The 17,524-nt window shown below is 44.8% G+C and overlaps 1 protein-coding gene across 3 annotated transcripts in view; it reads right to left on the reverse strand.

The window, feature by feature from the left end:
- Positions 1-487: 487 nt before the first annotated feature.
- Positions 488-17,524, reverse strand: part of nova2 (NOVA alternative splicing regulator 2) — a 60,073-nt gene continuing 43,036 nt past the window's right edge. For all 3 annotated transcript variants that reach the window (XM_077565196.1, XM_077565195.1, XM_077565194.1), the window contains one exon: positions 488-14,770. In XM_077565196.1, the coding sequence (XP_077421322.1) occupies positions 13,751-14,770 (1,020 nt within the window). In that variant the 3' untranslated portion in view covers positions 488-13,750. The remainder of the gene's footprint in view (positions 14,771-17,524) is intronic.

Genomic DNA, 17,524 nt, shown 5'->3' on the forward strand with positions numbered 1-17,524 from the left:
TTAGTCTTAGTCCTCTTTTAAGTTTACTCTGTTTTAAGTTTAGTCTATTTTAGGTTTAGCCCTACTTCTGTCTTAAGTCTAGTAACAAAACCTTAAACAAACTACTGTACTGTCTAATTTTTTCAAGGTTTTGGGTTTTGTCTGTCCAACATTTAGTTTGAGTTTAATCTCTTCCTGCTTTCGTTTTATTCAGTAAAGTGATGTAAGCTTTAGCTTCATTTATGTAGCATGTTGCTATAGCTTCTTCATTCAGGTCACATGACTGTTTCACTGTTCATGTTATTGCTTGATGGCGCCACAGGTTCCACATACCACCAAAGGGGGCGCCATTGTTTAACTAAGCATCATCTTACCTTCCTTCAGCACTTCTGTTTGCTACTGCTGTTGGTCCCGCCCCGCATGAAGCACCCACTGGGGAAAAAAAAAATCTTTCTTTTTTTTTATTACAACAAACATTTATAGGCACATCATTTTTTTAAACCAAAAATCACAAACTTTCACAAAAACTTTATTTCTTATTTTACACAACTTTAAGATCACTTTGTGAGCTTAGGTTTTAGCTGCCAATATTGATTATTTATTTACAAAGGCCACCAATCTGAGTTTAATGTAAACGTATTGCTTTTTGGGAGATAATATTAAAAGATCAGCATCATATCTGGTAAAAAGTGCTACGCACACACACACACACACACACAGTGTTTTTTTCAATGATTACAACTGATTTTCATGTGTATTCTTTTTTGGTGGGTAGCACAAACGTTAAGTGGCTAGCATTCCTGCCTCACAGTTTTTAGGTGCAGGCAGGGTTCAAATCTTGATTTGACCTTCCTGTGAGTTCCCACGTCGTCCCTGCGTGAGATTTTCTTTACTTCGCTGACGTCTCTTAGTTGTCCACTGGTGTTAGTGTGAATGTTTGTCTGTCTGTCTGCGTGACTGACCATTTGGCTGACCACCAATTCAGGGTGTACTTCACTTTTCTTGTCCAAAGTCCTGGGCTGGACTGGACATCTGGCATACAGGGCAGATGCCCGGTGGGCCGGCGTCTTTTGGGGCTGATGCAGTGCTTTTTAGTTATTATTTTTCCTCCATTTTACCCCAAGAGACTGGCCCACAATTTAGAGGGACTAGTCCATAATCTATTTTGAATATATACAGCAAACTGAACCAACATCAGTCAAATTATCAGTGGCAGAAAAATGTGTTAGAGCCGGGCCGGTGGGCATAAGCCAAAATGTAAAGTTGTGAACACATTTTTAACACGTCAGATCGACTTGTCAAGCCAATTTATCTTTCTTGCACCTCACTTCCCAGGAGCGTTATGGGAATTCCGGTGAGCGTCTCGACGTCCTCCCCGCACGGTCTATTCTTAGCCAGCTTCTTAAAAGGTTGGAGTCCAATCAATCTGCGGCCTCCTGTCCCCAAGCGGCTAATGGCGCTAGCAGCTGCCGGGCCCGCGTTGACAAAGGCAGAAAAGCAGACGTAAAGGAAGCGCTTGTACGCTTGGGAAGACGAGGCTTTAAGCTAAAGCTAGTTGCCCGCAGCGCCGGGGTCACATCCAAGCGCCCCTTTTTCGTGATGGTCCACTGCTCTGATGCAGCAAAAATATAATTTCCTGATATGAGCAAGTGGAATCCGGATTAAATGTTCATCTGTTTTCTATAGCGTTTATCCTCATTAGCCTCACAGGTGAGCTGGAGTTTATCCTGACTAATTGGTGAGAGAAGCTGGGTTCATTCAGGCTTGTTGCCGGGAAATGTCAAGGCACATACCGACAAAAAAAAGCTTGCATGCATGTTTTTGGTAGCTGCAGTACTTGCAGATTCAAACCCAGAATTAGTCTGTGAGGCAGATCTGCTAACCACTATTTGTCGATGTCACCCCTGGATTCAATGTGAATTTTATTGTCAAAATGACGTTGCTGTGCTTGCAGAGTCGAGAGGAAACTGCTCCCACGATGCACTTCAGCAGACTTCAAGCTTTACTTGATTCCTGGAAAAATGTCGTTTTGGGAACAGATGAAAATACGACCATGCATCGCACCTCACAGTGAGTGACAAAGAATTATTTTTCTTGTTCTTTGGCTTTTTGGTGGCACTAGTTCAAAAAAACAAACGTTCAAAACAGTTGAACGACAACATGAGCGACCTTGTCGCTTGTTACCAAATTTGAGATGTTGAGATGTCGTTTCCTACCATCAGTGGTGCTCTTGTAATTACACTTGTATCTCTGTGGCGACATTATTTTTGGTGAGCCAAAAACAAAAGTCAATAGTCAGCGTGTTAATGACTGTCTTGAACTACTTGTGTTGCACTCAATGTGTTGGAAGTTACTATAGATTTGAAAAAGTCCGTTTCAAAACCACAAAAACTTTTTTTTCTTTTTAGTCATCAGTGCATGCCCTCCACCTCTCATTGTTGAAAAAACAAAGTTATTTACCCGAACGTTTCGAATGAATTCAAACTCTTTGACTGCCAGACGTTTTCAGAAAAGGGATGCCGTGGGTGCCAGCCGATTTAAGCATTTTTGACTGATCTTTCAAGGTCCACAGAAAATTATGTGTTTGGACTATGGAAACACACATACTACCAAATGAAAGATTGGACTCTCATCTTTCATCAGAAAAAAAGTTTGTTTCTACCTTATTCCGTTTTTCAGTAATCAACAATTGAAAATGGTTAGTTTCACCAATGTTTTGAAAAAACATATTTTAACGTCTTTGGCACTCCTCCATAAGATTTTACAAAACGTTATTTAACGTTTTTGGCAGTCAAAGAGTTATAGAGCTGTAATTGCAATACTACAAAACCGCAATATGCAGATGCCTAACGATGATTATCTCTTAAACTCTATTTTAAATGATGTTATTTACGTCATCCTATGGGGGCATATTGAAAACATAAGTCATCTAATAACCCCTCAAGACATTTTTTGATTCATGGCGATCAATTTTTTACCTGGTTTTTGATCAACTAAATTGCACCACCACACATTCAACCAAAAGCTGCGCCTAGCGACTTCCTTCATGTCCACCAAGGCTGTGGACGATCCTATGAAAATTGTGCAAGAATTTGGAATCTGTGTGACATGTCTGCCATTGGCTTTTGAGCTAGACCTCGATCCTTTGGCACATCCAAAGCCCTGAATCCAAAGAACCTACATAGCAAATATGGAATGTTTTGGTGCTGATTTATACATATGAGACACTGAAATGTGTAACAAAGACGTTGTCCACTTTACCCTCATGGACAAAATGCTATTTGCTAAAACGTTGAAAACCAAAATGGCCTCTGTTAGGATGTGATTACATTCTACAAGCGCGCCTTGTCGCCGGAGGAGCTTCTTTATCTGGCGGATGAGGAGGAAGGAGGAATAGTGTGGGAGGAGGAAAGTGACAGGAGGTTGGTCAGACCATGCTGTGAATGAGGACTCCGTTTCCCAGGAGGCTTTGCGACAACCGCCGGGAAGAAGCCGCTCGGCCGATGGCATGGAGAGGAGGCGGAGGCGGAGGTGCCCGCAGGAACCCGGCGTGTTGTGGAGTCATGGCGGATGTGGCGGTGTTGGCTGATCAGATGGCTCTGGTGCACAGGAGGATTGTGGGGGGGATGGATATGTCAAGAGGACGGACGGACGGACCCTTCCGGACTGATGCGTCCCAATGAGACCACCTCCGCTCCACTTACCTGTGGTCACATGACTAAAGATGGCGACTTTGCTTCAATGGTTTATTGGACCATGTACAAATCAACAAAACTTGACAGCTTTGCATGGTCACACATTAGCATTCATTGGTCCACGAGCGGTCGCCGGACGGACGTCACAGAAAAGGGTACCTTCATCATTATCGTCCGGCCCCACAGTTTCATTGCACACCCTCACAGTCACATGCAATGGTTTCAACACAAAAAAGTACACGAGCTCACGTCACAGACAAAGTAAGCGGAAAAGTTCACGGTCGGTCGACAAAGAAGCGTCCGCTCGCTTCCTCTGTCGCTTGACATTCTTTCCACAGCGTTGTTGGTCTCGTTTTGGGTTGTAAACATTAAGTTAGTAGCGTCTCTCTGCGGAAAAAATCGATGCTATCAATTGACGGCTGGTTCTGAGAAAAGGGCGGTTCTTTGGGCTTGGTCGGGAGGAGACGCGCTAAGGTCGCTTTTGAACGAACTACGACGACACCCTGAGAATTGGCAGCACGCCTCTGACTTTGTCTTCCTTCCTCCGGGCCTCTACCGGCGGCTGGTTGCCGTGCAACTGACTACGCTGCGGTTGGCATGGAAACGGGTTAAGGTGGACCTCGTGGAGGAGGATTCGGCACATACACGAATATGAACACTAGTGTGGTCTGCAGCTCCGGGGGAGGACAACGCGGAACCCTGACACCTTTTCCACCAAGCAGTTCAGTTTCCAGTTTGGAAGTGAACGTTGCGCGTCTTGTGTTTGTAAGCAGGACCGCAAGAATTCGGAGCGGGGTAACCTTGACTTCCCTTTGACCTGTCGAGGTGTTTCCAACCTCACGGAGCGATCTTCCCTACATCCTGGCAGGATATGCCTCACCTGGTATATGACTAGGAAGCATCCCAAATAAAGCCTGATCCAGATGACCAAGGCCCGAACCCTCTTGCAGTCACTTGTGATCTTGTCTGTGATCTGTCATGAGGTCTCATCTGGGAACTCCTTAGGAGGCTTAAGACCCTGGTCTGGAGTACCCCTATCCAGCCTGTTTTCCATGTCTCCTACAGCCAACACAGCTGAGGATCGTTATCAGGCTTCATGCAGAGCTTGCTGATTAGCTGATCGTTTGAAACACCTGTGTTGGCCGTGGGGGACACGGAAACCGCGGTTGCCTTAAGAAATGGTAGGATATGCTACAGTGAGCACGTCACTGGGATCCATCGCAACCCGTGATCATCCTTCCCTCACTCACGAATAAGAAGTCGAGGTACTAAGCCTGCATTCGCACTTCTTACGTTTGGTCCTGTTAAAATGAATTCTGGTGCGATTGCTCTGCCAGTTCTTGGCGTTTTTGGTCAAGATCGTATGATGAAAGCCAGACACACCTTGTATATTTTTGTAAGACTTTGGTCCAGACCAGACTACCTAACCACAAGTCTGTTCAAACTCCTCCACCTGAGAGGCAGGAGTTGGTGGATTCTAACCTGCCATGAGCTTCGGGGGTCACATCGGGTTCCGGTCTTTGGTTGCCAAATGCGGTTTTTGGGATACAAGATACTTTGTACTTCTGCACTGCTTAGTGGAAAGTCAAAATGTTGCGGTATGTAATCTTGACGTTAGTTTGCATTAACAGAAACGGAGATTGGGCCAATTGTTGTCCTTAAAGGGACATACTTTGCGCCAACTCTTGATGGAGCTGATTGTTGTCCTTAAGGGTCGTACATGGAGCCGATTGTTGTTTTCCTTTCAGGGGCATGCAGACAGAGGGGATTGTTGCCAATTTAAAGGACATATACAGAGGCAATCCTTAGAAGGAGATTCATGAAAATACTTTTTTTACATTGAAACATAAACAGAGTTGATTGTTGTCATTTTAAAGGATATACTGAACATAGAGCTGATTGTTGTCCTTAAAGGGATGTTAAACGGAAGTGATATTTGTCCTTAAAGGGACTCAAGAGGTGATTAGGTGTACAAGGGATTCAGAGGCGTTTATTGTTTTTTTTCTTCTTTTTTTTCCCCCTGGAGGTTTATTGTTCTTAAAGGGGACATCGATCAAGCCAATTGTTGTCCTGTAATGGGCTTTACGCACTTTCTTCCCCAGACCTGCAGACACGTGAGCGCATATGGTGCCACTAAGTACTACAGTAGTATGTTATTAATGGAGAACATCACATGGTGCAGCAGTAGCAGCAGCAGCAGTGGAGGAGGACAGTGATTGGTTGATTTTGATTTGGTCAGGTGACTTGAAAGGTGGTGCGGCGGTGGTGGTTGGTTGGTGGTGGGTTGGGGGGTTTTGGGGAGGGGGCGGGGTTATGGACAGTCAGCTGAGTCGGATCACATGATGGTCACATGGTTGGCAGCTATAACGACGTCAGGAGCTTCCATGAGGAGATATGGAAGCCTGACTGGTTTTAGCTTGTTGGTGGACACTGGACACGACAACAAACCCCCCCCCGCCACCCCCAGCCCACCCACCACCGATCCATTCGTTCAGCCCGCCCTACTTACACACACACACACACGCGCGCGCACACGCACACACGCTCAGCCCCTGATGTGTTAAAGTGTGATGATGCAGAGTGTGGTGGAAGGTGAAGAATAAGACAACAGAAGACAGGTGATGCTAAAATGAACATTTATAATGACTGCTGTTGCTGTGGCAAAATAAGAATCCTTAGAAAATGACCTCATATATCATTATGATAATAATAATAGTAGTTATTATTAATATTATTATTGTTAGCACTAGATGGCCTTCACTTCACTGGTAATCCACAAGTCAACAAACACAAACTCACTAAGTTGTTTTTTTTTTTTTGTCTCTTTACAAACACAATGCTACAGTTACATTTAATATTCAATACTCTTTTTTTTTGTTTTACGTCAGCTCATCAACGGTGTTAAAAAGCAACCACTACTTAATACTTAAAAAAAAAAAAATCAAAATATTTTCTCTTCTTCCAGTCATTCCCTTTTTGACTCATTTGTTATTTTTGAATGAGTTAGGAAATAAATAGCTCGTATGTGTGTGGAAATGGGGCGACGGGCAGCATAAAATCAGGGGGGTGGAAGTCAGAGAGAGCCATGCGGTGAAATGAAAAATTATCATCATCACTGGTGGCGTTATTAATACTTTTGATCATGTGATGGCATGGAGGAGGAAGATATGTGCTGATGGCTGGCTGGAAACCCGACTGTATTGCACAAAGTTAGCAGCGCCGCGAGCCAGCAAAAAAAAACAAAAAAAAACGAGTGACGTGATATGTCTGGCGATGTCTGACGGGGGACTTACTAAACGAGGGGGGGGGGGGGGGGATACAGCAGCTATGACGAACACGACTAACAAGAGCACAGCTAAACTCTTTATGCTGCCCCGCCCTGTACAAAAAAAAAGATTATTTACAATGACAACACAAAAGGTGAAGAAACAACTTTTTTGTGTTTAAATTTCCCTTTTTTTCTTTTTTTTTTTTTTGTCCCCGATGATGAGCCACAAATTACAGAGCTCCAGACATGACACGGGGGGAAAAAAATTCAATTGTAGTGACAATGGGGATATCATGTGGACACAAAGTGCTAATTTGTGGCCACAAAGTATGCATTACATGCGTGCAAAATACAAATTATTCTTTAACAAAGCAGGATTTTACTGGTCACAATTTTGCGGCTACAAGTTTGCATGTTGTGCGCACTAAATACTAATCTGTGCCCACGATGTATGAATAACGTGCAAACAAAATACAAAAGAACAATAGTAAGTATTAGTTTTGTGGCCACGTTCATATTTTATGGTCCCAAATTAGTATATTGTGGTCCACAATTTAGGATTTTGTGGCTAAAAATTAGTATGTTGTGACCATAATTTAGTATTTGGTGGCCACAAGTTAATATTTTGCAGCCACAATTTAGTAATCCGAGGAAACAAATTAGCATTTTGTGCCCCCAGTTATATCTTTAGCTAGCCACAATCAAACCATTTGCCCCCCATGTCATGTCTGGGGTTCCATAACAAAGAAAAGAAACCAAGAAAAAACAAACAAAATAGAATCATATCAGCGAGCATTGCACAGTCTCACAGAGGTTTTTTTTTTTTTCTTCCTTTTTTTTTTTTTTTTTGGACTTATGGAATGGAGAGTTATTGTCCCGACAGCTGGAGATGAACACAGGAGGAGGCGGAGGAAGAGGAGGAGGAAGATCAATAATAAAGTTCATGAGCGAGCAAGGGGTGGTGGCGTGGTGGAGGAGGAGGAGGAGGAGGGGGTGAAAATCGGCTCCAAAAAACGTCTTCGTCGTTAGAAAAAATTGGGAGTATTCAATCTTTCTTTTTTTTTTTTTCTTTTTTCAACAAATGGAGCGAAAGAGGAGACAGAGAGAAAGGGTGAGGAAGGGGTGACAGGTGCCCCCCGACACTATGGCACACGATCAATGAGGAGCTCCACAGCTGAAGAACAACATGATAAGAGTTAGGAAAGCAGCTGGCGGGGATGGGCGGCTCCTTGGCCAGACCTGGGCCAGGGACGGACGGACGGACGGACGGACGGGCGGGAGGGTTAATCCTGCTGGAGGAGGAGGAGGAGGTGGTGGTAGGGGTGGTGGTGATAGTGGTGGTAAAGGTAGGGGAGGGGGAGGGTGTTGTCATGTGATGAAGGGGGGGGCGGAGCATGCTGGCTTCACGGGCTGTCCCGACACAAGAGCGACGCGAAGCTCGGAATGATCGGCGGCGCCCCTTTTTGGGGGTGGGTGAGGATGTGTGCGGGGGCGTCCTCCGGAAGTTTGGCACTGGTGACGAGGAAGGGGAGCAAAGTGTGTGTGTGGGCAGTGAAGTGCAAAAAAAAAAAAGAGGGCATGAATAAAGTCCCTTTCACACCAACTTTTAACTCGAAACTGAAAGGTAGCGACACGGAATGGAGGGCCAAAGGTAGTTTATACATTTGCGAGTCACTCTACCTGTTACTGCTGTGCCAATATACCCCTTTCACACTGCTTAGTTGCGCAGTGTGAATGTGCCCCCCCCCCCCCCCCCAGCTCCGTGCAAAAGTTACCGATACGGAGTAGGGATGTGAGGTCAAGCTGCAAATTTGATAACTTTTTTTCAAAGGCTGTCTGTTAGACCCTTTCACACTGCCTGTCAAACCTTGCCTTTTTTAAGCTTTTACCCAATGTGTGAAAGGTGCCAATACGGAATGGGGGTGTTGGAAGTTGACCTGAATTGAATTTGCCGGCCTCTATCATAGAATTAGAGCTGAGACAAAGGCAGGACAGCAGCAAACGGAAAAATTCAGAGCGAATCATAAGCACAGTGCTAATCACAGCCAACTTTTCCCGTGCAAAAGGTACCATCATGGAAAAGGGGCGTTTCATGGCTTTGATGACTTTTTAAATAGTATCAAGGGTAGGATGGCCAAAAACGTTTCACTTGTAATGTCACTGATGCTACTTAATTCATTCACTGCTAATCCAGTTAAAAAAGGATCTTTGACGTCTATAGTCGTCAGTGGCAGCGAATGAGTTAAAGCAGCTTTTTCTCAGTGTGAAAATACTAACCGAATGTAGTCAACCCCCAAATTTTGGCGGCATGCTGGCTGGCTGACCGCGGGAAGTTGTTGGGAGCAAGGAAAACGTGTTGATGAAATTGTCATCAATTGTTGCGAAAACTTTGTGTGAAAGGGACTTACTTACATATGTGTTTTTAGGGGGTGTAAACTGGATACACACACACTCACACAAATGGCATCTTGTTGTCAGTTAGTCGGGACACAGGCGAGCAAAATAAACCACAGAAGAAGAAAAAACATTAATCAGTGATATGACAAATGCAATTGACACTTGCTGGTGTTTCAAAGTGGTAGTTTTGAGAGGGGTGATTGGTGGCGAGTGTGGGAGGGGGGGGGTATGCATGGGGGCAGATAAGGGTCCCATAATATGTGTGGTGAGAGTAGAAGTTGTTGTTTTTGTCCTAAACGTCGCAAACATCTAGTTAGCATATTAGCATGCTAGCGACAAGGTGTAGCAAGTGACTGTTGCTGGCCGCTCACAAGAGTTGCCGGTGGGAAAAAAAATGGCATGAAAAAGAGCGAGTGGACAGAGCATGCACTACACAAACCCCGGCAACCGCTCCCCAAACCCCCAGCTCGGACCCTTGCCACATGACATTTAGTGCAAACGTCTTTTTTTTGTTCGAATTAGACAGGAAAGGGATACTTCATCGCAACTTAAATACTGCTTTGACTAAAAATGTCTTGTGGTTTGATGATTCCAAACATTTTGTGTGGAATTTTTTTTCAAGGCTCGCAAACCTGTGTGAAAGTTGCTGACATGGAATTGCCGGTTGAAGTTAACCACAAATTTGCCGTCATAGGCATTTGTTCTTTTCATTTGGTTTTGACAAATTAAAAAAATAAATAAATTTGTGCCTGAAATACTGATTGACTTAAAAACTGAAAAAAAGGAAATAAGAAAAGAGGAAGCCTGTGTTAAGGCCGAGCTCTTAAGTGATGTTAGCTTCCATGCTAGCAACGTTAGCGTACACATAAAAAAAAAAAAAAACGTGATTTGGGACTTTTGGGGTGTGTCGGATTTTGTTCGATACTTTAGTTGACAATGAACGACAAAATCTAAAATGGTTTTTTTTTCACGTTTTTTTTTGTCCACATTTGACGTCATGCAATATATACGTGCAAAAAAGGTTAACATCTATTCCCACAAAATACATTTTCACTAGAAAAGGTTTAAGAATGCTATGGTGTCACATTATTTTTCCTCTCTGTATTCCATAATGGTAATGCTAAGCTACCGCTATGTTTTATTGATTCCCTCTACTGTTGCATTGTGGGAGTGTCCAGGCTAACACTGATGAAATGCTTCCACGCTTTTTGATAGAAAGGATATGGAATACGCTTCATTCATTTGGCACTTTTTCACATTTTTCCTGGTATAAAAAGTACTGTACGTCTGCGATATCAAAAACAAACGGAAAAATTTGGCACAGCTTTCGACTACTTACAAGTTCGAGTTTTTTTTTCTTTAAACTTGCTCTCGATATGTTTTTTTTTTGTGTTGTTTTTTTTCAGTTAGCATTTCTTAGCAGCAGCATTTTCCACCAATACAAGAACAATGAAACAACCAAACTACGATCAGTCGGGGGAGGGGGGGGGGAAGCGTCGCGACGGGAAAACGGACGTGACGAGACAACACATATCGCTTCCGCTGCATCATCATCATGAAATCAAATCAAGGAGAAGAAGAATGTTGTCTTCCCGCTGTGGCTGCACAACACTGCCCCCCATAGGAAGTCCACAATGTTGCATGCTAACCTGTCAAAACGCTGATCTAGCCACCACTCTGCCGAGAAGTCGTCAATACAGTGAACCTGCAAAAATCTGCAAAAATCTGCAAAAAATTGACACCCTCACTCCTCCCCTAAAGGTTTATAATTGTCTAAAGATGCCACAAGATATGTGGAAACATGCATTGTCTAAATGGAACCCTCAACTTAGTGTCAAGATCGCATCAAAACACTGTAAGTGAAACTCCTGGATGCGCTTCAACATAGTTCCTTGACACCAAAATGCCACAAGATGGCAGCAAAGCACTATTAGAGTGTAAACGGAGCTCTTCAACTCACTTCAATGTAATTGCTTTGGCCTGAGCACAAAACAAGCAAATAAGAGAGGAGGGGGGGGAGATTTACAAATACCCTAACCCGTGAATATGCATTGGTTCACCGTATTCCTGCTTGGCGCACCCAAGCTAGTGGAGCCATCCCATGTTCGCCACGACAGCAACTACAAGAAGAAGAGTGGGACCCCCTGCTCGACCCCCCCAAAGATCCTCAGCAGCAGCAGCAGCACAAGAAGAAGAAGAAGAAGAAGAAGACAACGACGACGAGAAGAGGAGGCATGCATCATGGCCGCCGCCGCCCCGTGGAGCGATGTGGTAGGGGGGGACGTGGGGAGGGCGGCGTCGGGATGGGGGTTGTTTAGGCGGGTGGGGGTGCGTGAGGATGGAGTTAAAGATGGAGTAAAGAAGCCTCCTTACCAGAGAGCCTCGCCGGCCCAGCGACGCCTCCGAAAGACAAACTACCGAAGAGGAAGGAGAGGAGTCCCCAGTCGGGCGCGCTCGCCAGGGTGAATGAATCCAACGCACCCCCGCTGCTTACTTATTACATTCACTTCAATAAGACCTTTTTCTGAATGTTTGTAAACAATTAGCGCCAGGGTGCTTCCGGGTGGCAGAAAAGCGAGTGGCTACCGTTGACTTGAAATGAAACCATGACAAAAACTAGTGAAAGGTTTTGGTTGGTTGGTTTTTTTCATTTCCACCGTCAAAAGGACATGTCTACACCATTCATCTGAACCACTGTAATGACAAACAGATGGCGGCACTTTGGATTTTAGAGCCGCAAAACTTTTTGAGTAGAGGATAAAGATCAAGCGGCGAATCTCGGCCGGTCACGCCGGTGAAGACGGAGAAAAATGTGCTGGAAGTTGGACAATTGGAGACACACTCGAGCAGAGTATGCCTATCGATGGTATAAACAGTGCGTCACGTGTGTGAGATAAGATGTCGCAGTTCATGTAGTGACTGACAAATGCATGCAAATGAGCCGCTGACAACGCATCATCAAGTAGTTCGCCATCCCGGGGCTTTCTTTGTGAAACAAAGATCCCAATTATTAAAGAACGGAAAAGGCTGCAAAAAATGTTTTTTTTTTTTTAGTGAAAGAAGAGAATCTCTTGTTTGAAATGCTTCATTCTAATATTTTCTCAGAACCCCCAAATTTGGGAGTTCAGCTCCCTCAATAGTGACGTGATATGTCTTGATTTCGTACGGCATTCCGTCTCATTTGACCTTCCGTAACATTCTTTTTCAACCGACGCTTCACACATTCAAAGTGTTTCATTCAACCAACGCCGTCTTTTGCCACCCGGAAGTACGCGTTGACGTAACGGGGAAGTGTCCAATTGATGAAGGAACAAGTTTTCCCACCACCCCCTCCCGGCGCTCCCACCGGACGTCCCGTCCTTTCCCAAGGACCCCCGTCGATTGACGACCGGCTCTCCGTATGCCTTCCAAAGCGGAATATTCATATATAATAATTGATATTTCATATTCGTTAGTGTTCCCTGCCATACAAAAAGTTGTCCAGTTGCGTCCCCTCGCTTCACAGTGCATTAAGACAACAATTCAGTGTACTCCGACTGTAAAAAAAAACAAAACAAAACAACAAAAACAGCACAAAAGAACACACAAAAAGAGCACGCCAGTAACCGCTGCCAACCTCGCCGCTTGTTTTTCAGTAGTTAGTCCCGAGTGCTTTTAGCCAGCAGGGACTCCATTTCATGGTTTAGCGAGCGCCAGGGAGGATAAGCCGGGTCAAGATAAGGGGGGGGGGGGGGACGCTAAGGAGGAGACCTCTAACAGGTGGCGCCCCCCCCTGGCTTAAATAAGACATATATTACACTATGTGGCGTTAGCATTCATCTGCAGTCCAAAAACATTAAATTAAAACATTTACATTCAACTCCTCTGGATAAGAATAAATAGTGATGATGTCATCACGCCGCGCAGCACAGTATCGCGCGCTACGTGAGGTCATCAACGTGGGACGGAAGATTTGGGGGGCGGAGTGGGGTCAGGGATTTGGGGTTAGTGGGGTGCGTTTGTTCTGTCATACGCACAACCTTTGCAGTCAGAACCCTCGCAAGGGGGGCAAAAAGGGGAGGAAAGTGGCTAATTGAACCAAGAAAAACCCTGCAGGAGGTGGGCGGGGAGGCTGGAGGGGGGCGGGGGGAGGCTCCCCCTCCCTTCCCCTACTTCCTGTCATTCAGCGTGTCCACAGTACACAAACAAAACAAACATTTTAATTTACGCAACAAAAAGGAATAAAAAGTCCATAAAGACGTTAAGTAATAAAACTTATTTACATTTTACATGTTTTTTTTTCTCGTCATCTCAGCACTTTTTTTTTTTCAAGGGGGGATACTGAGAAGACGACGCAGATGGGGTGGAAAAAAAAAAAAAAACGCTCTCCTCTCCTCTTCCCTCTTGCGATTCCTGGTGGGCGTGTGAGGGGTTAGCCCACCTTCTGGGGGTTGGTGGCACGCACTCCCTGCTCGTAGGTGATCCTCTGGCTGATCAGGTACTGCGCCGCCTGGGTGGCCGCCTGCGATCCCGTGATGGTCACCTTCCTGTTTCGGGTTCCCGGGATGAACTCGCCCTTCTTGGAGATCTGGATGCGAGCGCCGGTCAGCTCCTGGTACTCCACTAGCGTCTTGCCGCCTTTGCCCAGGATGGCGCCCACCAGGTTCTCTGGCACTGCGATCTCCACCACCTCCTTGGCACCTTCTGCCAGCTTTTCGGTTGCCAGCAACGAGGATGCCATCAGGGGTGAGGCGGCGCTCAGGTAGCCGTTGGTCGCACCGGTGGCGGCGGCCAGTGAGCCCAAGGAGAAGCCGCCTAACCCCGCGGCCTGGTGGGCGACGCTAGTGGACGCGTCGCTGGTGTAGGACGCTAGTAAGTTGGCGGCGGCAGCGGCGGCGGGATTGGAGTTGGCGGCCACGGCGGCGAGGACCCCCGAGGCGGCGGCCGGGTTGAGCCCCAGTCCCAGAGAGTTGGTATTGTAGCCGTAGCTGGCCAGTGTGTTGAGGGCGGACGTGATGGTGAGCAGGTCGTTGCCCGACAGGCTGGACATGGTCGTAGGGAAGGCGCCCACCCCCGCCAGCCCCGCCTGGCCGAGGAGCGAGGAAGCGGTAGCTGCCGCCGCCGCCGCCGCCGGCATGACCTCGGCCGAGTTGGCGTACGGCGAGCCCGTGGGGTTAGAGTTGGCCACGGGCCCGGTGATGTTGGAGTAAGAGATGTTGAGGCAGGACGAGCTCTGCGGGTCCTCTTGGATCTTCTGCACGATGATCTCGACCGCCTTGCGGTTCTGCTCAGGCTCGCCACTGATGGTGACCACGCGCTCCTGCAGGTTGATGCCTTCGGGCTTCTGCGACAGCTGCACCCAAGCTCCCGACTGCTCCATCACCGCTTTGACGGTGGCGCCGCCCTTGCCGATGATCAGGCCCGCCGTGCTGTTGGGCACGATCAACTTGGCCTGCCAAACAGGACCACAACCAAACATTACACACTTTGCATATAAGACCCGATTTAGTAAAGGATGAGGCAAAAACAGACGTGGACGCTGATCTACAAATCTGTGCAGTTCATTGTGCGCATTCATAATAAATTTATTAATTTAGCATGTGATCTATCAAACCTGAGAAATTGCTGTGGCTTTTATATATTTATCTCGTATTTTTATGTTTTTTTTTATGTATCATATTTAGGTTACTTGTAATGTTGGTATTAATGTAGCTTATACACCTGTATTGTGCTATATTGACACCATAACTCATTTGCTCCCAACAACGTATAAAAACGTTTTATTTTAAATATGGCCATGGTCCCAAAAACGTATTTATGTTTTTTTGATGTTTTTTTTTAATGCTAGAGCATAGAGAAGGCTCTGACCTAAAGAGATTGCTTAAAGTAATGGTAGTTATTACAATAAACTGCCAGCAGGTGGCATCAGCGTATATGAGCTCAACCAGGGCCATGTTGCAACAAGCTCTTTTCCCCAGTGTTTTAAACAGGTTTATGAATAATGATGATCTCAGCTATCTTGTTATTTGCTGCAAAAAAACTGAAACAGATATATTTATATAAGAGACCCTAATCTTTCTTTTGTTAGGTTCCATGTTTTATAGCAAAAGAACACAAAATTCTGTGGGCCTGGCAAAATCAGTCAAAATCTCGTAAAAACAACAACAACAAAAACAGGCGGGAGCGAAGGTGTTTGCTTCAGTGAAAATGGCTGGGAGCGAATGAGTTAAACAGCGCAACTGAAAGCCAGGTGCAAACGGCATAACCACGACATGGAGTCATCGATATTTTTTGAATACATCAAGTGCGTGTGGATGTCGTGTCTGACGGCCTTGAAGGCGGCTGCCTCTTGCCATACGTGAACTGACGTTTGAATGCAACGAGCGAGAGCGCTCGGCATCAAGGAGAGTGCGCGGAGGAGATGTGGAGGACTATGCGGCGTCGCCACGGCAACAAGGTGAAAAACAAAACACTGATGATAGAGAGCAGAGGACACTGCTGAGTTGAGGGAGGGGGGTGTAAAAAGCTGCTTCAGAACAAAAAAAAAAGAAGAAGAAAGATTCAGGGGTTCACTGTTGCCATGGAAACAGCTCCAGTACCATATTGAGACTAGAGGCTGGTGAACGCCAGCCACACACAGCACAGTGCTTTTAGTGCAGTCCAGTTCATTTGAACGAAAAATAAAAGTATAGGGATGACTTTATCTTCTCAAACATATTTTTAAAGCGTTTTGCAACGTACATATTTTTTTCTTAAAATATTTGTTCAAAAACATTTCCATAGATTTTTTTTAATGATTTTTTCCCCCTTAAAATGTATATATATATATATATATATATATATATATATATATATTTTTTTTTTATTGGAACAGGTCACTTCGTTTTTTCTTTAGAAAATACATGTTGGCCATTATTTCTTCTTTGCAATTTTTATTATGACTAATATTTCTCTGTTTGAAAATAAACAGGCAAACATTACTGTGATTTTTTTAGGATAGATATGTGAATTTTTAGGAATACAAATATTTTTAGTTAATTTTTGGTTATTATTATTATTATTTATTATTATTTGGTTTGGCTATTTTCTTTTTTTGTTTTCTTCTTTTTGAAAAGTGTACAGTACTGTGCATTCTTTTAATCAAGTGAGCGACTGAAGCGTGTTGAGCATAAAGTGAGTGTGGGAGTGACTCGGTGACTGAATGCCGACCTTTGCGATGAATAACTTCAGCTTTGAGTTGAGTGAAAAGATGCAGTGCAAATGAAAAGACTTTTGGCCTTGTTGGAGGAGGAGGAGATGGAACAAGAGGGGGGGTGTTATGGTGAGGAGAAAGGAGGAGGAGAAAATGCTCACATTTGGTGGTGTGGCCTTAAACTAGTGACATCTAGTGGTCACAAGTGGAACAAAAACTTGTTTTTGACGCTTCACTGTAGTTAATGAACTAAAAATTATTACAGTTAATTAAAATTTAAATCAATTAAACCAAAGGTTTTTGAAGGGTGCGGGACAAAGAAGCAAATAATTAAAACAAAAACTATTTTGAAAAAATGAACAGGCACTGAGGGAGGTAGTCGAAAATATTGTATCCAACGGCCTTTTTCTCCCACGCACACAGAGAAGAAGAAGAGGTGGGAGAATAAACAGAAGCCATGTCTGATCCCTCAGTAACGATCGCATCCACCATCTTTTATTTGCTGGTGGTGTTCTGCACTAATGAGCTCCTCCTCCTTTTCCTAACACTTTTACGACACTCTCCTTTTTCCTACAACTACGTACAGTTCAACCAGTGGTGGCGGTGGATTTGCTAGCTCCACCATCGTGACACATTTATAGAAATCATCAATACTATACAAAACACTTGCACCTGTGCCACATACATAATACTGTATATTAATATTTATTTGATAGCATGACTAAAACATAAGCCGTAAAAAATACATCAAACTTGTCTCATCTCGTTTTTAGATTTGACGTCAACTAAAGCACAAGTCTGCATCTAACGTGAGATTTTGTGGACTTCCTGCCAGGAGAGGCAATAACAGGAAGTAGGAAACAGGTGTCCAAGGCTGAGGTCAAAGGTTATACTGACAGGAAATAGACACAGGAAGTGACCAGACTGCAGTCTACACTTAGTGTGTGTGTGTTAAGACTTCACAGCCCAAAATAGCCAACGTGAAAATCAGAAGCGTCAGACGCTAGTAGCTCA

This window comes from Vanacampus margaritifer, chromosome 5 (genome assembly GCF_051991255.1).
Source record: "Vanacampus margaritifer isolate UIUO_Vmar chromosome 5, RoL_Vmar_1.0, whole genome shotgun sequence".
Lineage (NCBI taxonomy): Eukaryota > Metazoa > Chordata > Actinopteri > Syngnathiformes > Syngnathidae > Vanacampus > Vanacampus margaritifer.